Raw genomic sequence first — 23021 nt, 5'->3', positions numbered from 1 at the left:
CAAAAAATCAAGAAAATTTAAGGTGGGAGAGCAATAAAGATAAAATCTTTTTTAAAATTTTTGATCCCCTTGTCCACCGACATGAATGAGTTTCTTGATGGCAACAACACTTCCATCCTTCAACTGAGCTCTATATACATCCCCAAAGCCAGAAAATAGTCCCCTGAATTTTCTATGTAAATAGTCAAAATAGTACCCAGAATTTTATAAATTTAGTGTTACTGCCCTTGCATTTTTCATAAACTCCATAAATTCCAATCACATAAAATCCAAATATCACAAATTTTAATCATAGCTACAATAAACTCCAACAATAATACTTGAAAATAAGGTTCAACATTTGCATTTAAAAATCATCAAAAGAAGCCAAGTAACTCTTGCATTTATAGAAAATAAGACTTAATTGATAAATGTAAATTGTCTTCTTCCATTGCTTGAACTTAGCTTTCTTTGCAAATCCATGGACACCGTCAATCTGTCAAGAAAAGAAATTAAAAAATTAAAAAGGAAGTTGTTTTGTCTTAAATAGAAATCCTTGCAACATAGATATTCACCAGCTTGACAAGCAGAACTACACATCAAAGTAAACTATAAAATTAGAGGCATCTATAAAAATTAAAGACAGCATTATCCAGAATAAAAGGAAACTCGATAGAAGTAAAACATACCAATCAAAGTAAACTATAAAATACTAGATGAAGCTCCATTTCCTTTTCCTAGTGAACAAAAATCCATCTCGTTCTTATACCTTGTTGACTTCCGTCGCCCCGGTTTCTTTGGAATATCATCATCGGGCGTTAGTGTAGGAAAATCTCTCAATAAAGGCCATGCCTTTCTATCCGGTATTGCCTCAAACTGACCCCCATAAACCAGTTTTGCTTTTTCTAGCTTATACCAATCACTTACAAATCTTGTGTGTTGTAATCCAACATTAGCACAAACAGCAAAAACATGAGAACAAGGGATCTGATATGTTTGCCACTTATTACATGTACAAGTGCCATCCCGTAGTCGAACAATCTGTTTTTTCCCTCCCTTCAAACCACGCTTCATTGTCACTACCTCAAAGACCAAAATGATCCGATCAATTTTTGTCACGTGGTGCCCACTTGCACGTTCCTTCCACTTGTTCATAATTTTATTCGCATACTTAGTGAACTCGTTACCATCAACACCTTGTTTCTCGATCTCCACGCGACGTTGATCAAAATAACTAACCACCTTATAATATAAGGCTTTAACTAATGCAGTTATTGGGAGCTTTCTTGCCTTTTTGATGGCATTATTCCAGCTCTCAGCTATATTTGTTGTCATGATCCCAAATCTTTTTCCTCCATCACAAGATAAAGCCGAGTGTTTAGGGTGTATCTCACTAAACCACTCGTCTGCTCTTGGCTCAAATGCCAATAATGATTTCCAATGTAAATTGAACTTGGCCTCTGTCAATTGGCTACACATTGCAACCACCCTTTCCTTCAAGCCATTCTGCTTAAATGCCTTTCCAAAATTAGCAGCCAAGTGTCTGACACAATATCGATGGTATCCATTTGGTTCACACCACCCTAAATTAGGATTATTCATAGCAGACATGATTCCTGAGTGCCTGTCAGAAATCACACAAATACCTGTTCGTTGGCAGACAACCAACTTCTTCACTCTATCCATAAACCAACTCCAACTTGCAATATTTTCACTCTCAACAATAGCAAATGCCACTGGAAGAATGTGATGAAAGCCATCAACCGCGGTAGCAGTAAGCAAGACTCCACCATATTTACTATACAGATGTGTACCATCTATCTGCAACACTGGGATGCAATTAACAAATGCATCTATACAAGGCTTAAATGTCCAAAACACTCGCTTGAATGTTGCCACCTAGCAAAATTTAGACAAAATAAAATTAGATAAGTTAAATCTATCAAAATATCAAACAATCTATGATACGTTCCTTATAGAGACCACAAATTATCAAATAAAAGGCCTCACAGAGCACAATTTTACTTCGTCATCTAACAGTTAATGTTTATGGTTCAACAATTCCCATTTGGGTATTAGAAATATTCAGAAAGAGAAATAAAAGGTATAGCAACCCAAAACCTTAGGAACCAAACTCTAATTTAAACTTCAACCCTAATTTAATAGTTTTTAATAATTTAGGGTTCACTAATTCCAAAATTGGGTTTTAGAAACTTCTACAAGACTATAATATATTGTAAACGGTTTAGGGTTTAGGATTTAGGGTTTAGGGCCTTTAGGCCCTAAACCCTAGAGCCTAAACCCTAATTTAATCTAGGGTTTAGGGCCTTTAGGCCCTAAACCCTAGGAACCAAACTATAATTTAAACTTCAACCCTAATTTAATAGTTTTTAATAATTTAGGGTTCACTAATTCCAAAATTGGGTTTTAGAAACTTCTACAAGACTATAATATATTGTAAACGGTTTAGGGTTTAGGATTTAGGGTTTAGGGCCTTTAGGCCCTAAACCCTAGAGCCTAAACCCTAATTAAATCTAGGGTTTAGGGCCTAAAGGCCCTAAACCCTAGGAACCAAACTATAATTTAAACTTCAACCCTAATTTAATAGTTTTTAATAATTTAGGGTTCACTAATTACAAAATTGGGTTTTAGAAACTTCTACAAGACTATAATATATTGTAAACGGTTTAGGGTTTAGGGCCTAAACCCTAGGAACCAAACTCTAATTTACACTTAGACCGTAATTTAAACAAGGTTTATCACAATAGGTTGATGCCTATAAGACTTTATAAGGATTGTATATGGTAAAATGATACCTCAAGTATAGGCATTTTAAGATCTTGCTCTTTGAAGTACCAATCCACCCGCGTGCCAGGATTTAATACTTGTAACGCATTCAGAAAAATAGGTAGCTGGCTGTATGATTGCTCCCACGATCCATACAACTTCATAGTCGCAATTTTTTTACCATCTCTAACTTTTTTTTCTGAGGGTGTATAGCCAACTTCCTTCACGACTGCAGCCGTTAACACCTTCTCTGAGATATTTGGATCCACGGCAAGTAGGTTAATGATGATTTCAGCAATGTGTGAAGAACTCAAATTGCAATGATCTTGTGTAATGGATTGATTTAAACATGTATGTGGACCCTCAATCTTCATAATCTCAAAGGAATCATGAATTTTCCTCTTCCGGGCTCTTAATCTCCACCGACAACCCTCGTTATTCTGTTTACATACAACTTCCCAAGTCATGGAATCAGATTTTAGCACCTTAATCTCCTGATGGTTTGCAATGTGAACCTTTTTGACCACATTCATTAAATTTTCTTTCGATTCAAACGTTCCCCCTTTTGCTAGTTCCGACGGATTATGAAGTTCACTTGCTTTTTTCAAACAATCCTCATCATCTAAGACAATCATTGCTGAGCCATCGAAAGATTTATAATAAGGTATCTCATTATCTGTATAATCGCTGCTTGCTCTTGAGTACCCTTCACTATCAGCACTGCTCGTTAACAACGTCCTACTAGAACTCCCACTAGAAACATATCCCGTACTCCCTCGCACACTCTCTGAACTGTGGGTGCTTGTAGTTTTTTCAGAACTTATACCAATATTTGAGCAACTAACCAATTCCACAGCATATTGGCCTACATCTGTTGGAACTTTTTTGATGTAAAGCTCCACCCTAACTTTACTCACTGCATCTTCCAACGACTCAAACATGAACTCCAAATCATCATCATCAACAATTAAGACAACACCATACTTTCTACTTGTAGGATTCAGAAATCTACGTAATACAATCAACCTAATTAACTTCGGATTTGTCGATAGCTTCCTATGCAAAATTGTAAGAAATTCTTCATATTTTAGATTGTATTGCAATTTCACAAAGCCAATTACATCTTTATCATATCCAATACCAACATTGCTATCATTAGTTATATCTCCATCACAATATAACCATCCCCAAACAAATTTAGAATTTGCATCCATATATGTAAATAGACAAAAATTTCTTACAAACTGATGCAATTGAAACAAAAAATCTGGAATTTTGAGTACCTGATATGAAGAAAGGGAGTAAGCATTAGGATTATTTTGTTAAATGAGGGGCGCCTCATGAGACAGAAGAGTCCTCATTAGATAGAGAAGTAAGTTGTTGTGTTTTATTCGTAAAGGTAGGGCTTACATCAATGCGTATCATCGTGTATTTTTCGAAGACAACAGGCGTATCTGGTCAATAATTAACAAAAAAACCTGCATATCCATAGAATCCAAAATGATCTTTGGCGTATCAATATAATACGTATTACCTATAGGCGTTACATCACTCGATACTTCTAGCGCAGCGGCGTATCCAGGAGAATCTCACGGTCCAGGAGGCGTATCCACCGGATACTACATACAGAATAAACATCAGTGTAACGATTTAAAACTCTTTTAATCTGTAAGTAAAAGGAAGGCGTATCTAGTAGATGCGACTTACGGCCAGACGTATTACAAGGAGCGGGCGTATCTCTTTGTTTTCACTCTTGCACAGGCGTATGACACTTATACGGAGTGGCCAAAGGCGTATGGATTGCGGCGTATCTAAGCACTGAAGCGTATCTAGGCGAATCTATACTACGTTGTACAGAAAAATCTGCGTATCCAGTGAAACCAACATGACCTTTGGCGTATCAAAGTAATACGTATTACCTATAGGCGTTACATCAGTTTGCTTATCAGCTCCATTTTCTCAATTTTGGAGGCGCATCACTCGATACTTCTAGCACTGCAGTGTATCCAGGAGAAATTCACGATCCAGGAGGCGTATCCACCGAACACTACATACAGAATAAACATCAGTGTAACGATTTTAAACTTTTTTAATCTCTAAGGAAAAGGAAGGCGTATCTACTAGATGCTAGTTACGGACAGGCGTGTCAAGGGGATACACTGTCTTGTAGGCTTAACGAAACCATTCTGAACACTTTCTTGGAATATGACAAGGAGCTGGCGTATCTCTTCGTTTTGACTCTTGCGCAGGCGTATGACACTTACACGGAGTGGCGGAAGGCGTATGCGGTTAATTCTTCCTAACTGCCCAAGGCGTGTAAATCTCATACGGAGATAGTGAAGGCGTATATAGTGTAAGCCCTAATTGTTTTCTTCGTGTTCCTTCAAAAGCCCAATATGTCTGTATTTCATCAGTTCTCTGGCGTATCCAGTAGATGCGTTTTACGCATAGGCGCATCCCGTGGGCATTTAGGGAGCCCCATCCCGCCCGTGGGTATTTCGGCCGATGATTGTTCAGATGTGGTTATTTTTGTCTTTTACCCTAATTTTTTTGAGTTTTGGTCAAATAAACCCGAAGTAAAAGGTATTTTATTATTAAAGTCATTACTAATTTACAATTATCTTGCTTAATTTAAAAGGATCAACAATGCATAATTAAAGTGGTCAAGAGCTGCAATCGTAATATTCAACAAAGTAGAATTTACAGTTCAATTAATAAAAGTTTATTTTTTTTTAAATATTATTTCTTTCATTCAACATTTATGTTAATTTAATATCATTGCTAATTGCTAATATCTTAATTCATTAACTAAAGTTGATCTCAACCATGTATTAAGCTTTTAATCATCTCCATTATCCATTATACAAAGTTAATTTTATAAGATGTCGGATTATTGTCAATTCATAAATTAAAATTGATATAATCTATTTAGTTTTTAACACATTGAAACAAAACTTAAATTAAATTGATCATTCTTATTTTCAGAACATAAAAGACTTTTGTTATTTTCTTATAGTATATATATCAATAACTCTGAAATACTACATTAAAATTAAATTTTTTAATATTGGTTAAGATAAAGTCACATGTGTGTTTATGTATGTAAATTATTATTTATTATATTTTTGAGTAAATTATGTTGGTCTCGTTTATTTATATTCTAGATATCTTGGTCATGTATATATCTAATTGTTATTCAGTAAATTGCTCAAATAACATGTATTTATGATTATTCAAAAATTATAATTATATAATAAATAAATTACAATTATTTATATATCGTAGTCGTGATAGCACTGAAAATCAAACAATATCTATTTTTACTCAACAAAGCATGAGTCATGGATCTGGCATAAAAATAATTCATATATCTTCAAGACTAACTCCTGATATTCAGAATTTTTTTTTTCAAGAATGTGAAGATAAATTTGTACTAATATCACCATTCAAATCATTTTAAAATTTCTTTCATTTATGATACTACTATTTCTTTTTATAGTAGCTTTATAATATTGTATACTATTTTTCTAAAATTAAATATTTTCAATTTGATGATTTTTTTAACTATTAGTTGAACTTGTTAATCCTTTCAAAATATCGACTAATATTTATTATTTTATTTAAATAGTATTACATGGATTAAATCAAACAGTACAATACATTATAGTTTTAAAACCTTTTTTTCAAATAATTTAAAATAGTTGTACAATATTTTTCAACACTAAATATTTGTTTTGTAAATTTATTATTGTTAATTTAAATTTTATTTTTCAAAATATTCAATTATATAATTTTAGAAGTTTCTTATATATATATATACATAGAGAGTCTTACTCCGATACAAATTAAATTAAAATACAAACTAAAACTATACCATCCCACACACAACTCCACTTTATACCCTCTGTTTTTAATTGAATTTTTCCCGTTAATTGGTGAATTCTTTTTAAAATCTAACTTCACTGTATTTTTCTACATCCTCCGACAATCGGTATGAATATCATGTTTGATATATTTCAATGATAAATCAGTAATTACGCCTACGAGAATCACTAAAATCTACTGATTCTGAAATAGTACTGATTTCAATTTAGTTATTCGGTTAAGTTTAAATACTGATTTCTCGTCAAACTATAGCAAATATGCTATGCAAATTGATGAGTGGGAGATGAAGAAAAATATGGTAAAATTATTATTTTAAAAAGTTAATCGATTAACGGAAAAAGTCAAATTAAAAACGAAGGGCAAAATAATACATAGTGCCCATGGAAGAGAGGGAAATTGATTAAACATGTGACTCTTATTGGTTTGCAGTTTGTATTCTAATATTGGTTTGTATTTGAGCACTTGCCTATATATATATATGTATATATATATATAAATATATACGTATATATATATAGATATATATATGAGAGTCCTTATTTTTATTTCAGTACGGGAGTCCATATATGTTCTGCAAGTAAAATAGTATAAAAATAGTAATTTTGATACATAATATCAATTGACTTGACCGTATAAAGAGCTCAAAAAAATTAATTTTTATTAATATAAGATATTATAAAATTTATCTTTATTGGTAAGATATTCTCGTCTAGCTCTGGTAATTTAAATTTATTAAATCTAGATAGTGATGATGTATTTTCGGCCGGGTAATGTATTCAAATTGTGAGTATTTTTCAATACGGGTAAACTTCGGATTTTGAAACTAGTAATTTAGATACATAAATCAATTGACTTGATTCTATAAAGATCACAAAGATATTAATTTTGTTGGTAAGATTTTCTCGTCAAACTAACTCGTAATTTAAATTAAATCTATATAGTGACATGATATTTACGGGCAAACCATTTAGTCAGATTTCGAGTATTTTTTGAAAAATGGGACAAATTCTAATTTTTAATTCGATATAAATCGAAATACGCTAATTATAACTTATCTAAATATGTAGTACATATATATATTATTTATATAAGTGTATCTTTTTTTAACATATAAAGAATTAATTATATGTATAATTTATTTTTTTATTAAAAATATATATTAAAAATATATGAGACATACTTTTCAAACTAAACTATTTAATAAATAAGATAATGATCCGTTTATATACTGTACTTAATTTTATATCTCAAATTTAATAGTTCAAAACTAACTCTACAAATATATTAGTAATCTTGTTTACAGTTAAATAAATTGTTGTTATTTAAGATACTCACATATTATGTGCATGATAAAAAATTTAAGTAACAGTGTGGCGTATTGGTAAGATGATGTTCTCGTGAACCTGAAAACCCAGGTTTAATTCCTCCCAACAATTGCTTTTATATAAATTTATAATACAGGGGTAAATTAGTCATTTCAATGAGACTTTTTAATATTATAAATTTATCCCAAAACTTTATATAACAGTAACGTACTTTTTTCCAACTTATTTTCATTTTTTCACTTTTTTCTAAAGTTTTGATTTTAAAATATAAATTTTTAAATATTTTCTAATTTAAGATTCATGAACTAAGATAATTGTATTTAATAATTATTTATTTTAATTTATTTAAGTAAAAAAACTTATGACTTATAAGTAAATTTATGCAAACACTCATAGAACTTATAAATATTTATCAACTTATCACTTATTTCGCACTTAATCATTTTAAGTCATAAGTTACTTATTTTAAAATTTTCCAAACGGCACTTAATAACATACTCTATAACATTTCAGATTTGTTGAATCAACCATTCAACGATTATTATATACATTTTTTCTTCCTGCCACACCGTAATTTTGATACTAGAAGTATAATTATATATGTTTCTTTTAAAAAAAATTGAAAGATTCAAATTCAAATTTCGACCCCAAGTCCACAGACCTCAGCAAATTTTCTCTTTTTTTTTTCTTCTTAAAAAATAAAAATAAAAAACTTTAAAAACATAACATCAGCAGCTTCAAGAACTGAAATTTCTCCCAGGAAGACACACTGGTACAAGCAAAATGTCGCAAAAGCAGCTCCTTAATTCCATTCTAATTCGTAGTATTTGCATTTGCAGACTCACAAAAACAAATCAAATCTCGATAACTACCACTTCTTTAACAACAACAAATCCAATATATATACCAGCTGCTCTCTTTTCTTCCCCATTTTTACAAGGTAAAAACATTTCACAATCTCCCTTCTTTAATTTTCACTGTCATATACTTCCTCTGTCCCTTTCCATTGTTTACATTTTTGAGAAAGTGTCCGACACGCATTTTAAAGTGCATGTAAAATATAGTTCCGTAACTTTTTTTTACAATTTTCTTTTCCTGAATACAAGTTGAATGTTTTAGTTTTTATTTAAAAAAAAAATTGTAAAAAAATTACATAACTATACTTTATTTGCACCCTTAAAATACGTGTAGGAGACTCTCTAAAAAATGTAAACAATTGAAAGAACGGAAGAAGTATATAAATATTTTTTTACTTTGTTTCTATTTCTATGCTTTATTTTCATTTCTTGTCCGTTTTTTACACATATTATACTTCTATTGCGCGGATGCTCAACTAGTGTTTGTTAAAAGTCCTGAATGAAGACATACACCTTATTGCGAATGTTAGTGGCATTTATAGTTTTCTGATATATGAATAATCTCGATGATGAACTATAATGTTCTGGTGACGAGGATATTTATTTATCGAGGTTAAAAACAATTATTTACTTGCATTGCACCCTCTGATTGTGGCATCCCTTTTCGGTTTTGGATTAAGTATCATTAAATTTTTTACGGGTTTAAAAGTTGAACACGAGAGACTGGCTTTAAATGGTCATTACTGGTGTAATCATATGGTACATTATTAATCTAGTAACTAGTTGTTATGAGCTAGAAGTTTGTAGTTTTTTCGGCTGAAAGGTTGTGGAATGTTCTCTTTTTTAATGTAGGATCACGATCATATGCACGTGAACGACGCACGGATTATGATTTATTTGGAAAGGGGAGGCTGGGAGATGGGGACTTTAGGAAAGCATTGGAGAAGGAGATGGAGGACGATAGAACTCTTTGGACCGGAAGTGAGGATGAAAGTGATAATGAGAAAGGTCAAAATCGTCTTCAAAAGGAGATTAGGAAAATGAAACAGCAAGCAAAGGAGAACGCTGATCTTATTGATGGTGACGATAGTGATGAATTATGGAGTGTCTGGTCAGGGGATGATGAGGAGAAGACACTATGGACGGGTGATGAAGGGGATGATGACGATGATATCCCCACGGAAGCTCACCCAAATGAGAAAAGTGATGCTTATTTGGATAAACTATTTGAGTTCGATGAAAAACCAAAATACCGAACAATTTCTGAATTGTTAAAAGAGGAAGAAGAGCCAGAAGAATTGTCTCCTGGAAAGCAAGCTAGAAAAATTGCGGTTGAAAATGCCTTGAAGAAACTTAAAAAGGGTCCAGACGGGAGATACACCAATGTGTGGGAAGTTATGAGTGATTTGGATATTCTTGTAGGAGCATTTGAAAATATTGTCTCGGGGCCTGAATATGAAGAGCTAAGAAAGGGAGGTCCAAAGAGGTTGAATATGCAGTTTTTTAAGGATATACAAGCCCGCATGAGAGATCCAAATTATAAGTTCTCCCCTGAGTTGAAGTTAAAACCAAAGAGTAAGCTAGTCCGCCGAAAGAAATGGCAAAAGGCACAGTCCAGGCGCAGGAAAGCTCAGAAACGTTAAATCTGGATTTCTAGTTTGCGAAGATTAAAACTAGTTTTCTGTTCAACTTTTACATCCTGGAGTTGTTATATATACAAGTAGTGGATGGTTCGACTTCTTTTCTTGAATGTACCTCGGTATGTTTGCGATCTCTGTGAAATGCATAAATCTGCTTTTTGCTTGTCTTCTCTTTTGTCACCGTTCACCAGTACATGCATTTCTTAAAGGTGCAAAGTTATAAACAATTCAAACATAAGATCCACGGCTCAATGCTACTTGTAGGATGATCTGTTCTATTGCCACTGTTTGATTACTGTATAGTCAACACTCAGTTACTTGTTCAGTTGTTCTGAAACAGGGGTAATTGATGTACAGGGGCAATTTGTCTTAAAAACATTTACAAATGTTTTAAATATGAAAAAAGGCATATGCTAAACATCCTAAGAGTAGTTTTAATATCTGTCGAGGTATCCATATCTGTTTAGAGAGTTCCTTGAACAGTACAACCCCAATGCCCCGAAATTACCCGAACACGCCTCGGTCTTAACTGGTAAGCGTCTCGAATTGCATAACAATATTTTGAAACTTATTCGCGTAAATGATCTCGAAGAAGCTGCATTGTTAACTAGGCATTCTATTTATTCGAATTGTAAGCCGAGCATTTTTACTTGTAATAGTGTTATGGCTGCTCAGCTAAGGCAGAGTAAGTACTCGGATTTGTTGTCGTTGCATCGGTTTATAACGCAGGCTGGGGTTGCGGGAAATATGGTTACGCATAATCTTTTGATTAATGCGTATTTGGATTGTAGGAAGACGGATACTGCGTTGGAGAATTATAGGCTTTTGATTAATGAGGCCCCGTTTAATCCTACGAGTACTACGTATAGGATTTTGATGAGGGGGTTGGTTGAGAATGATAAAATTGAGAAGGGGGTTGAGTTGAAGAACAAGATGTTGGAGAAGGGGTTTGAGGCGGATAAGGTGGTTTATTCGAGTTTGATGTGGGGGTTTGCGAAGAAGGGAAATGCTGAGGGGGTTTTGGAGCTTTACGAGGAGTTGAGAAATAAGGTTGGGGATGATTTTGTTGGTGGAGGGGTTTATGGGAGTTTGATGACTGGGTATTTTTTGAAGGGGATGGAGAGTGAGGCGATGGAGTGTTATAAGGAGTGTGCTGGTGAGGGGTCGAAAGTTAAGATGGATGCGGTTGCTTATAATTATGTGTTGGATGCTTTGAGTAAGAATGGGAAGTTTGATGAGGCGTTGAAGCTGTTTGATAGATGTGATTGTTGATGGGTATTGTGCGGAAGGGAAGTTTAGTGAGGCGATTGAGGTGTTTAAGAGTATGGGGGAGAAGAGGTGTGCTCTGGATACTTTGTCGTATAATAATCTGATTGAGCAGTTGTGTAAGAATAATATGTTGGCTGAGGGGGAGGAGCTTTATAGAGGGATGGCTGAGAAGGGGGTTAATCCGGATGAGTTCACTTTTGTTTTGCTGATGGATACTTGCTTTGATGAGGATCGTCCAGATGATGCTGCTGGTTACTTTAAGACCATGGTTGAGGCGAAGTTGAGGCCTAATTTAAGAGTTTATAGTAGGTGTGTTGAGGGGTTGGTTAAGGTTGGGAAGGTGGACGTGGCTAAATCATTTTTTGAAATGATGGTGAGGAAGTTTAGGATGGACGATGCTAGCTATAAGTTTATTATGAAGTCATTGTTTGATATTGGGAAGCCTGATGAGGTGCTTGCAATTGTGGGCAGTATGCTGAGGGATGATCCTAGTGACTTCACGACAGAATTGCAGGAGTTTGCCAAGGAAGAATTGGGTAAGTTAGGGAGGGAGGAAGAAGTGGTGAAGCTTATGGAGGACGTAGAAAGAGAGAAGGCTGAAGCAATAGCTTCCGCTGCTGAAGCTGCGGAAACAGCCAAGGCTAGAGCAAGGGCTGCTGTTTCTTCTTTGATACCTTCGAAGTTGTTTGGGAATAAAGGATTGGATGAGGAATCATCAGCAAATACTGAAAATGCTGAGACCACAGCAGAGAATGTAGAGGTGCCAGCGGAGAAAGAAGAAAATGTTCTTGAACAAGTTGGAGATACTGGTTCTGGTAATGCTGACTCAACCGAGGAATTGAAAGCTAGTGATGTTATTGAGGCAGAAGTAATTAGCAATCGTGTTGGTTCCATCTAGTCGGAACAATTCTAAGTAACATTGGCGAACTAGTTATAAGGTATCTACCTAGCTATCACTTATTTCTCTTGTTCAATGCAATTTTGTGAAACACTGAAAATGATTTAAGGTGTCTTCTTTTCTATGATATTCATGTATTTCAACCTCTGCAAGTTGACCTTTTTGTAATTAAGAAATTTCTAATAATTTTGTGGTTTCGTGTTCCCACTTAAAGCAATCTTTTGTTAGTCTTTTACTGATCAGTTTGGACCCTGTTATACTTGAAAGTTTACTCCGAGAAACCGACTAATTATGCTAGAAAATGAGGTCTAAACATGATATGGGCAACTGTATGGTCTAGAACTGCATATTACTTTGTTTTTAAGTTTTCTGTAATACAAAGATATCTCTTGACATCCCAGTGTATAGTACTTGCATGGAAGTTCAGGTGATTCTGCTAATTTCTCCTGAGCCAGGCACCTGATATCTCCCTGTCTCGGCTACAATTGGGACATCGACCTGCATGTATCAGGTTGAACAGAAAGTGTGACCGATTGCTAGAATGCAGTCTGTAGTAACAACTTAATCGAGTATGGTAAATCAGTGGCTTGCTTAACCATTTACATGTATGGCTAAATCTGATATATACAATATGACCAGTTTGCCAATGAAAAGTTACTGCAGCATTCCTTTATCTTTGCAGCAGGGGAAGCCTCACCACAACTTGGTGAAGGTTGTAGTAGTCTCATCCGTAAAACCGAAAATGTACATCCAGACATTCAATAGAAGGCAAGGAATTTAGATTACACAGATAAAGAGTGCAGGGCGGTGCAATCTTGATATCATGGCAGGAAAAGCATACAGACACCTTGAAGGTCATTGTTAATGCAAAAGAAGAGTATAGGAGTAGCTGCACCCTTGCTAACATTTTGGTAAAAAGAAAGTACAGTTTCTTCACACAAACCACACAATATATCTATCAAATCAACATAACGAACATTCTGAAACTGCATTCATGCAATGATTAATCTCATATAGAAATACAGAGAAGAAACATTTCAAAAGAAAAAAGACCCAGAAAATAACAAACCCTGAAGCCTTGATGAATAAGTGGGCACATAGAATTAGGGTCTGTTTGGCAATTCCGATAAGCCAACTTATTGGCTTATAAACCCGTAATAGCTTATTAACGAGTGTTTGTCGACCCAACTTATAAGCTGAATTTACAACTTATAAGCTGATAAGTTGAATGTTAGTAACGACGTACTTTTTCTCAACTTATTTTTTATTTTTCAATTTTTTATCAATTTTAGTTTAAAAATATATTTTTAAAATGTTAATCAAACTTTAATTTATATAAATTAAGATAATTATATTTAAAAATTATTTATTTTAGTTCATTTAAATAAAAAAATTCTGACTTATAAGTTAAATTATCCAAACACTTATATAACTTATAAGCATTTATTAACTTATCACTTATCCGTAACTTATTTGATTTAAGTTATAAGTTACTTATTTTAAGATTTTCCAAGAGGAGACTTAGTATCATTTGTAAGTCATAACCATTTGTAAGTGAAACAGTGGTGAATTGAGTGGCTAGAGTGTTAGAACAAATTAAAGTAATTTACCTCTTCCATGAATGTGGATCTTAATCCAGTGTCTGCCTTCATAGTTGCATCACTCCCCAAGTTAAAGAAAAACATTCTTTTTGCGGAGTCCCATCTCATTTTAATTTATCACATTTTAACGTAACATGACATTTGTCACATTTTAATTTGTGGGCGCATATGATTGCAAGCTGAGTACCATCTCATTATCCGAAAAGTTACAAAGTATTTCTCTTACAAATCAGCATTTGGGAACGGTTTTAAAAACCGTTTTGAAACTCTAGCATTTCTCTTTTTCCGGTCCGACCAGGACTAGTGGCAGCACTGATGACGGATCCTGTCCAATGCAAATAAGTATTAAAAGCAGGATTAAGAGCTAAATAGTGTCCAAGTTACTTGAACTAAGTGATCACTGAGAGATACGATGACAGTCATGTGCCAGATTCCTTTTTGAATTATGTGCTGCTTTAGGTATGTTACTAGTCCAACTTCAGCATCCAATGACTAGTTAGATTTCTTCAGGCTTGTGACCTAAACTTCTTTACTAGATTATACAAGTTTGAATTTATTAACAGCAAAAGTTTAGTACTCCCTCTATCCCTCCCAATTGTTATCGTTTCTGAAAGAGTGTCCGGCACACATTTTAAGATGAATAGAAATTATAGTTCTATAACTTTTTTTTAAAATTTTCTTTTTCTGAATAAAAATAGAATGTTTAAATTTTTATTCAGAAAAATAATTTTTTTTTAAAAGTTAAAGAACTATACTTTCTCTTCATCTTAAAATGCATGACGGACACTCTCCCAGAAACGATAACAATTGGGAGGGACGGAGGGAGTATATGTTACTCCATGTTATACCTACCTGCAACTTATTCTTTAATCTTAGGCTTAATGACCTTTTCGGCCTCAAAATTTGCATCAGTGTACTCATAAAATCCTGAAGTTTAAGAGCGTACCTTTTCAGCACTCGGGTATCCAAAATGTGCTTTTTACCTTTAGACCGGGAAAAAACCCGGGTGAAACCGGCCGGTCGAAGGATAAAAGGTTACGTTTTCAGTATCTGAGGGGCAAAAAGGTACGTACGGTAATGAACTACAGATGGGTATATTGGTACAAACTTTGAGTTTTAAAGGTAATTAAGCCTTAATCTTATTTCTTAGTTCTTACTATTTCACTGGTTTTATTCAGCTACCACATTCCGACTTCCTTCACTCTTTCATTGTTGCTGTCTTACTCTCTTAAACATCACTGTTTTCGCTATTAGAAACTGCTTCTTTGTTTTCTTTTTACAACTCACTAAAAAGTTGTAAAGCAGGAAATAGTCATGGTTGGTCTATCTGACATTCCTTGTGTTGGAAAATTTATGGACAGAATATCTGATGCTACAGTTGATGTATTGTTTCGAGGATTCCGTTACATGTTTTGTTACAAGGATCTTGCTAACGTTCTCGATTCTGAAATCGGGAAACTTGACATTGAGGATGACAGGGTTTCCAGAAAAGTGGTTTCAGAAAAAGCTAATGGCAAAACAATCGAGGACCATGTATTGAAGTGGCAGAAGGAGGTGGAAGAAATCCAGGAGAGTGTTAAAGATTTTTCAAAAAGATACAAAAGCAGATCTTCATGGAGGTGCATTCAGTGTTTGCCTATTCCTAAACCTGTCACCCGTTTTAAACTGGGAAGGGAGGCAACACAGAAGACCAAGAGGGTAATCGAGCTTTATGGTTCAGGGAAGGATCTCCTGGATCATGAAATTGCGTATCTCCCTGCATTTGAAGGTTTACCAACAACTGATAGTGCATTTCAGAATTTTGAATCCAGACAGGTTGCTTATGGGATGCTCTGGGAAGCGCTAGTAGTTGACAGTAGTTCTCTGATTATTGGCATCTATGGAATGCCAGGAGTTGGTAAAACTCGGATGGTGGAACAAATATGGAAAGAAGTCAAGGAGAAGAAGATCTTCGACAAGGTAGCACGAGCGGATGTGGGCAATGATGAGTTAGACGTGATTAAATTACAAAACCAGATTGCAGGCCATCTTGATTGCCATTTTGAATCACAAGATAATGTGGACCATAGAGCTTCTCAGCTGAAAAATTGTTTACTGAATGGGGGTAAGATCCTCGTCATATTGGACGATGTATGGAGGGATATTCCATTAGATATAATTGGAATTCCATTGGTTGATGGTAGTAGTTCTAAGGGTTTTAAGATCCTCTTAACATCTCGAGAGGAACATGTATGCTTGCGTAACAATTGCAAGCATCCTATCAAGATTACAACCCTCACAGTGAATGAAGCATGGGGTTTGTTCAGGAACACTGTTGGTGCTTCTCAAATTGACTCTCTGCAGGATGAATCCTTGGCGCGCAAAGTATGTGACAAATGTGCAGGTTTACCGCTTCTCATTCGTGCGATTGGTAAAGCATTGCAATTCTCATCTCGCAGTTCATGGAAGGATGCACTCAGTCAACTTGAGAGGGGAAAATTTGAAAACATTGCTGGAATAGATCCACAAGTATATGCTTGTGTTAAATTGAGTATCGATAGATTACTAGACGATGCCAAGTCATGTCTTTTTCTCTGTTCCTTGTATCCTGAAGATGCTGTTATATACATCAGGATGCTGATCAAGTTAGCAACAGGCACGCTTGTACCTGATGGGGAATCTAGAGTATGTGCTATGGTTGATGTTCTTAGATCATCATCTTTATTGCTCGACTCTGAAAAAGATCACGAGATTAAACTGCATGACCTCATTAGAGATGTAGCTAGATCCATAGCTGCCAGAGACCCAAAATATGCATTTTCGGTTGCTAGAGGTCGCACGCGGTTGCCTGATAATGTTGATTTTCATACTCGTAAATTATTACATTTACATATGGAGACGAATGATTTCCAATTCCCTGGTGAACTGGTGTGCCCAGACCTACATTGCTTGTGGCTGCAGTGCAACAAACATATACAACAATTCTCAAGCGGCTTCTTTAGTATGTTCGCAAATCTCAGATTTTTATTGATCGAAGGTATGGTTTGTTCTTCGGAGCTGCACTCTCTTCAACCACTGGGTAAACTCAGGACACTTATTTTAGATCATTGTGAAATGACTCAAGTTCTTGAGACTAATGATAGCTTTTTTCCCGTAAACCTAGAAACTCTGTGCTTTTGGGAATGTAATCTTTTGCAGCTGAACTTACCAAACCAGAAATATCTTAGAAAGCTAGAAATCGAGTCTGATAACTGTAATTTTGTGCAAATGGTGGCGAATACCATATCGAATCTGTCCAGTCTAGAAGAGTTGCATCTACCCAGTGGATTGCATATTAAAGGTGATGGATCTGAAACAAGTCAGGAGGCTGCTCCACTGCCCATATTGCTCGAGATAAGTAAATTGACCAAACTCAAAAGTATGAACATATTCTTGAAATATCTTGAGCCTTTTCAAGATGGAAATATATTTGGGAATTTACTTGAATTTAATATATATGTTGGTAAGCCAGGCTGGAAAATTCTTTATCATCTACATTCAAGTGTTTCTTTTAAGAGAGTGATCGTGTTGCATGGAAATCAGTTTAAAGTCTTGGAGGGTCTGATAGAGACGGCTGAAGTTGTGGTATTGAATTGCACAGATGTTAACATGAGTACCATTTACAATAGTAACAGAGAAGCTTTCGCAGATTTGAGTGTTCTGTGCATTGAAAATTGTAACACAATGGGGCATCTAGCGAGAAAATCACAAGATGAGAGTCATTACAGTCTTCAACCACGGACATCGTTCTCTAAACTAGTTAGATTAAGTATTAGGGGATGCTCCGCAACAAAATACCTCTTCAACAGTTCTGCTGCAAATTGTCTAGTGCAACTGCAAGAACTCAACATAGAGAACTGTGTTCTCATGGAAGCAATCATAATGCATGAAGGCACAGGTGATGGAGATATCATAAGCTTCTCCAATTTAAAATCATTAAAGCTAGAACGTCTGCCTAGACTCAAAGGCTTCTACAGGGAAAATAAAGATACGTGTTCCAGTTCAACATCAATACCGGACAAATCTGCCTTCCATTCGGTTCAGTCTCAACCTCTGTTTGATGGAATGGTATGTTATACTACTTTTTAAATTATGCCAATTGCAACTGACAACATACATATTTAAATTGTGCATTTCAAATCTGAAAGCATTTTGTGATATTGTAATCATTGAAGGGTTTTAAGTATAAAGATTAAATTATTAAATTGGGACTTTAAGTAATGGATTTGTTCATCGTGGTCCGATTTGTGCACTTCTATACACTTCTATTTATATACAGAAGAAGATTCTGACACAAGCATATTGGTTTCCTAAGTTCCCCATAATATAGATTGGATGTCATTTAGGCCTAAGCCTTACAGATTCCTAGTACTTGTGCACGTAAATGTATAAGAACACAAACCAGAACTGGTTTATAATTCATTGGGTATATGCTGCAGGTAGCTTTCCCTTCCTTGGAATTATTGGACATCTGTCATTTAGAGAATACGAGTGATATTTGGAAGAAGTACATCTGTGATGACAGTGTATCCAACTTTTGCAAATTAAGGAGCCTCAAGGTAGACTCCTGCAATAAACTTGAAACTCTGATCCCTCATTCCATGTTGCAAAGGCTACGGAATCTGGAAATTCTAGAGACAAGGGAATGCAATGGTTTGAGAAACGTTTTTCTACAATCTTCTGTCGCCAGAGATCTTATCCGCCTTAAGAAAATGAAAGTATGGAACTGTGAGATGATGAGGGAGATAATTGGGACAGGTCAACAAGAAAAAATGACTGATGGCATTGAGTTCCCTGAGTTGACTACCCTAGAGCTAGTTGCTTTGCCAAATTTGGCCAGCTTTTGGGGTAACCAGTGTGGGAAAGCTGATAACTGCAAGGTATATTTAGTGCTAAATGATACAATTGAGCATTTATTTTCATACTTATATCATGTATCAATATGGATCTTCGGTTAATTTATGCTAAATATTCTTACTCGAGCACAAAAAAATTATGATCTCCGGTGATCTACTGAATGTTGGTAACTTGGGCCTAAATCTAATACAATTACAAGTATATTAAAAATAAATATTAGAGTTACCTTTGTGCTAGCTGCCACATTTCTTTGCAAAGACTTTAAAAAACAGAAACATTTCTCAGAGGGAAGTTGAAGTAACCAACGACATTGGCTTTTGTAGGTTAAATTCCCAGAGTTGGTGAAATTTCTATTCGATGGTGTGAAAATTAACCTGGAACCCTTAGAGTGGGGAAAAGATGATTCTACTTGTCAACTAAAAAGCCTAAGTATAAGTTGTGATCACGAGAGACAACTTCCATGTACATGGAGACCTCAATTACGTAATCTAGAAAAGTTGGAAGTGGTTCGCTGCTGGCCTCATGAGCTGAATTCTCTTTGCTTCCAACAATTGAAGGTGCTTAAAGTTTACGGGTGTAGCTGCTCTACTATGTTCTCATTCTCAGCCTTTAAAAGTCTACAACAACTCCAAGAATTACGTATATCAGACTGTGCTTTGTTGGAAGAAATTGTGGAGTATGCAAGGGGTGATGAAAACTCTGGCATGGATAAGGAGACTATTACACACTTCCAACTGAGATCAGTTATTCTAGAACATTTACCAAGTCTCAAAAGTTTTATGCGGAGTGCAAATCACGAGTCTGATATGAGCAACATCTGTGGAGTCTCTACTCTTTTCACGCTCTCTGCATTCAGGACACTCCAACAACTCCAATTTTTAGAAGTAAAAAACTGCAGATTGTTGGAGGGCATTGTTGAGGATGTAAGGGGTGACGAGACTTCTTTCAAAAATGAAGAGATTGTCACACTCTATGAACTCGGCACACTTACTCTTAGGGATTTGCCAAACCTTAAAAGTTTCAGTAGCACTTCAAGGTATGCTTTCAATATGCCTAAACTGAAAGGTTTTACTCTGCTTGGGTGTCCCCAGATGGAATTTTTCACGTTTTTAAAAGCAAGCACAGGACTTGTAACTGTTTTTACTGAGTCGCTACACCTAGAAGAATTTCAAGATCTGAATGACTTCATCAGACAAAATCGCCAACAAGGAAGTAACATAAATGAAGAATCTAGACTGGTAAAAATTTATCAGGAAGTGGAAACAGAATCAGAGAGAGTTGAGGAGGAGCAGTATAGTCCACCAGGATCACTCAAAGTCTCAGACTGAAGACTCAACTTGTACATTTTCCCTACATTCACTGGTACCTTCTTGTTTTGCTTAAGCTTCTGGTGTGTACTTCGACTCTTGTTTTGCTTTCCAGTCAACAGAAAAACCAATTTTTACAAGATCACGATGGAACAAGACAATCAGCATCACAAACATGAATCAAAAAAAAAAAACTAGTTTCAGCTACAAAGACTTGGTATGCATACCATAACCTCCATATTAAACTAATTTATTAAAATATTATTAGTATCTGACCTCATTTAACTTTAGCCCTCCTCATCTGTTGGTCATTTGAGGTTCGACAGGTTATTGCATAATATTATGTTTCATCTGTTTTCAAGCAAAATTCTGTTCTCACAAAATATCCACTTTTATCATTGTTGCTGATTTGCTGCAATAGTCTGATGATGTCTCCCAATTTAAATTGTGAAATCCTAAATTCTAAATAAAATCAAGCTCCTAAAATAAAACACTTAGCTTCTACATGTAATAATGGGTCATTGAAAGATGCGAAGAAGACACAAAAATGTAGGTTTATTTGTTTCATGTTCTTCATGCTGCCTTTTGTTCCTTGTTGATCAGTTCTATCATTTGTAGCAGCTGTTGTTGGTTGCTGTGCGGACGCACCCCCTTAAAACACTTAGTCGTAGCACCTTGCTGTGCACTTCCATTAATTGGTGGCCTGGATCAATATATGTTTTTGCTAAGGTTCAAGTTAAGGCCAGATGCAGGCATGTAATTGCAATGTTTTGAGGATAGGGTGCTTACAGCATTTTTGAATTTCAAGAAGTAGAAGCTGGAGAAAATGTTCCGAGCCAGATATATTTTGGTAGCGACTCCTGCTCCGTTTTGTAAGGATAAGGATAATGGCATGAAATGTTTAGCTGTGTGGGAGAATCTTTGTCCCCCATTGATGAAATTTGATTTTCATTCGTCAATATTTGTGGGTCGTGCACACTCACTCCTAAACTCACATACTCGTAACATTTTCCAATATGATATAGTTCAGAGATTCCATAGCATACTGTCTAGGAAGCCGAATGTATGGTGTCTAGTGAGCCATTACAAGTATAGTTTCCTATCATGTATACATCACAGAAAGTGATGGAATAGTGGATTATATTAACAGTCTGGCCAGCAGAGCATTATCCAGGCTTCTTTGTACTATGTTTTCTTCTGTTACTTGTAGCTGCATTTTCTTGTATTGCTTTTCGGAATTTTACTTTAACCGGGCCGGGCTTTCCGAAAATATCAGAGCTCGTTTGGACCCTCGAGGCGGGTCTTACCGGGTTATTTTCGGGCCGGATCGGATCGGGCCTGGTTTTTTCTAATTTAAATCATATCGAGTTTTTTTTAGAGATCCTGAAGACTATAAAAATGTATTAGTTTGTATGAAATATTTTATGTGAATTTTATTTCGTTGAAAACATTTAAGTTTGGCAAAAAATTAACATGTTTATAGAATAATATGTTTTATCAATATTATCCAAATATATATAGTGTACATACTATATCTTCTTTCATTAATCCTACAATAAATTATATAAATAATATTATTAATCACAAATATGTAAATATATATGTGTTTAAAGTATTATTTATATTTATAGTAAATGAAAATTCATAAATATATAAGAAAATATATTAGAATAATCAGATTTTAACCGGGGGTTTTCGGGCTTCTAATCGGGACGGGCCAAAGATTGGGCCGGGTCGAAGCCCGGGCTTTTAACCGGGCCGGTTTGGGCCGGGCCTTGTCTACAAATATAGGGTCTGTCGAGACCCTAAACCCGTACCAGGACCGGACCGGGCCGAGTTTGAGCGGGCTTTGACCGGATCGGGCCGAACCAGATTTTCGGGCCCAAATTTTTTGTACATCTTTAAGTAGAGGTAGACATGTGATGGTAAGAATTAGGAAGTTGTGCATTCAGAAGAAAATTATTTTATGCTCACCTAAGTTAGGTGAACATGTACTTGGGAGCATTAAGTCCTTGAGATGGTTTGAACCAAATCAATTCGTTTGGTGGATTGATTTGGCCGGTTTAGTTTGAAAAAAATTGAATCCCAGAAAGTGACATTGCTAGGTAGCCAGCAGGTTCTGAATTTAAGTTTCTATTCCATGAAGAAATAGGGCCGGGAGGACCCCTAATGGTCTTTCTACAGCTAAGCTTGCCTGGCTGTCTTGTGAATGTTACAATATTATCAATAATGCGTCGACCATAAGCATTGTTTTCACATATGGGGAGTCAAATTGAAGAAAAAATGACTTGGTCAATTTATTCTGTACTGCGCAAATGTGTCTGGTTTACTTACTGCATTACAACATGCCCATTGCCATTGCCTACCCATTAAGTTTCTCTTTTTTTCTAGCAGCTATAGAGAGATAATCTCAGGTGGCATGTTTGGGAATCTCAGATTTCTGGTGCTGGTGAATTTTTCTTGGGAGCAGCAGTTCTCTCTTCAATACTTGAGTAGCCTGAGGGCACTTATCGTAGAGCGTTGTGACATAAGTTACATTGGTGATACAAATGTTAGCTTTTTCCTAGAAGGCCTAGATTCTCTACGCATTTGGAAGTG

The 23021-nt window shown here is 35.3% G+C and overlaps 3 protein-coding genes and 1 pseudogene across 4 annotated transcripts; 3 read left to right on the top strand and 1 right to left on the bottom strand.

Moving 5' to 3' along the window:
• Window positions 1-300: 300 nt before the first annotated feature.
• Window positions 301-3980, bottom strand: LOC141720056 (uncharacterized). Its single transcript, XM_074522410.1, has 3 exons — window positions 2796-3980; window positions 669-1878; window positions 301-475 (listed from the first exon to the last, which is right to left on the bottom strand). The coding sequence occupies exons 1-2, from the start codon at window positions 3978-3980 to the stop codon at window positions 682-684; spliced, it is 2382 nt and encodes a 793-aa protein (XP_074378511.1). The 3' UTR covers window positions 301-475; window positions 669-681.
• Window positions 3981-8743: 4763 nt separating this feature from the next.
• LOC141721579 (uncharacterized) lies at window positions 8744-11258 on the top strand. 2 transcript variants are annotated; one of them, XR_012574786.1, is made up of 3 exons: window positions 8744-8916; window positions 9686-10592; window positions 11133-11258. XR_012574786.1 is itself a non-coding variant. In XM_074524548.1 (2 exons), the coding sequence occupies exons 1-2, from the start codon at window positions 8760-8762 to the stop codon at window positions 10474-10476; spliced, it is 948 nt and encodes a 315-aa protein (XP_074380649.1). In that variant the 5' UTR covers window positions 8744-8759; the 3' UTR covers window positions 10477-11029. The 2 variants fall into 2 exon arrangements, 1 of the variants encoding a protein (XP_074380649.1); XM_074524548.1 differs by lacking the exon at window positions 11133-11258 and having other exon boundaries at window positions 9686-11029.
• Window positions 10561-12837, top strand: LOC141720055 (pentatricopeptide repeat-containing protein At3g49240, mitochondrial-like; annotated as a pseudogene).
• A 2719-nt stretch (window positions 12838-15556) lies between these two features.
• LOC141721578 (disease resistance protein At4g27190-like) lies at window positions 15557-20868 on the top strand. The gene is made up of 3 exons (XM_074524547.1): window positions 15557-18327; window positions 18699-19139; window positions 19440-20868. Exons 1-3 carry the CDS (start codon window positions 15595-15597, stop codon window positions 20442-20444), a joined length of 4179 nt encoding a protein of 1392 aa, XP_074380648.1. The 5' UTR covers window positions 15557-15594; the 3' UTR covers window positions 20445-20868.
• Window positions 20869-23021: the final 2153 nt, after the last annotated feature.

Source organism: Apium graveolens, chromosome 4 (assembly GCF_009905375.1).
Source record: "Apium graveolens cultivar Ventura chromosome 4, ASM990537v1, whole genome shotgun sequence".
NCBI classification, from domain to species: domain Eukaryota; kingdom Viridiplantae; phylum Streptophyta; class Magnoliopsida; order Apiales; family Apiaceae; genus Apium; species Apium graveolens.
Note: the sequence above shows the minus strand (reverse complement) of the source record. Positions and strands in the feature narration are given on the sequence as shown.

Bases quoted from the DNA above. Each gene is read 5' to 3' on its own strand.
- LOC141720056 (XM_074522410.1), bottom strand. From the start codon at position 3,980: ATGGATGCAAATTCTAAATTTGTTTGGGGATGGTTATATTGTGATGGA. The intron at 1,879-2,795 runs GTATCATTTTAC...AAATTTTGCTAG, and splicing joins TTAAAATGCCTATACTTGAG to GTGGCAACATTCAAGCGAGT.
- LOC141721579 (XM_074524548.1), top strand. From the start codon at position 8,760: ATGTCGCAAAAGCAGCTCCTTAATTCCATTCTAATTCGTAGTATTTGC. The intron at 8,917-9,685 runs GTAAAAACATTT...TTTTTAATGTAG, and splicing joins TTCTTCCCCATTTTTACAAG to GATCACGATCATATGCACGT.
- LOC141721578 (XM_074524547.1), top strand. From the start codon at position 15,595: ATGGACAGAATATCTGATGCTACAGTTGATGTATTGTTTCGAGGATTC. The intron at 18,328-18,698 runs GTATGTTATACT...TATATGCTGCAG, and splicing joins AACCTCTGTTTGATGGAATG to GTAGCTTTCCCTTCCTTGGA. The intron at 19,140-19,439 runs GTATATTTAGTG...TGGCTTTTGTAG, and splicing joins GGAAAGCTGATAACTGCAAG to GTTAAATTCCCAGAGTTGGT.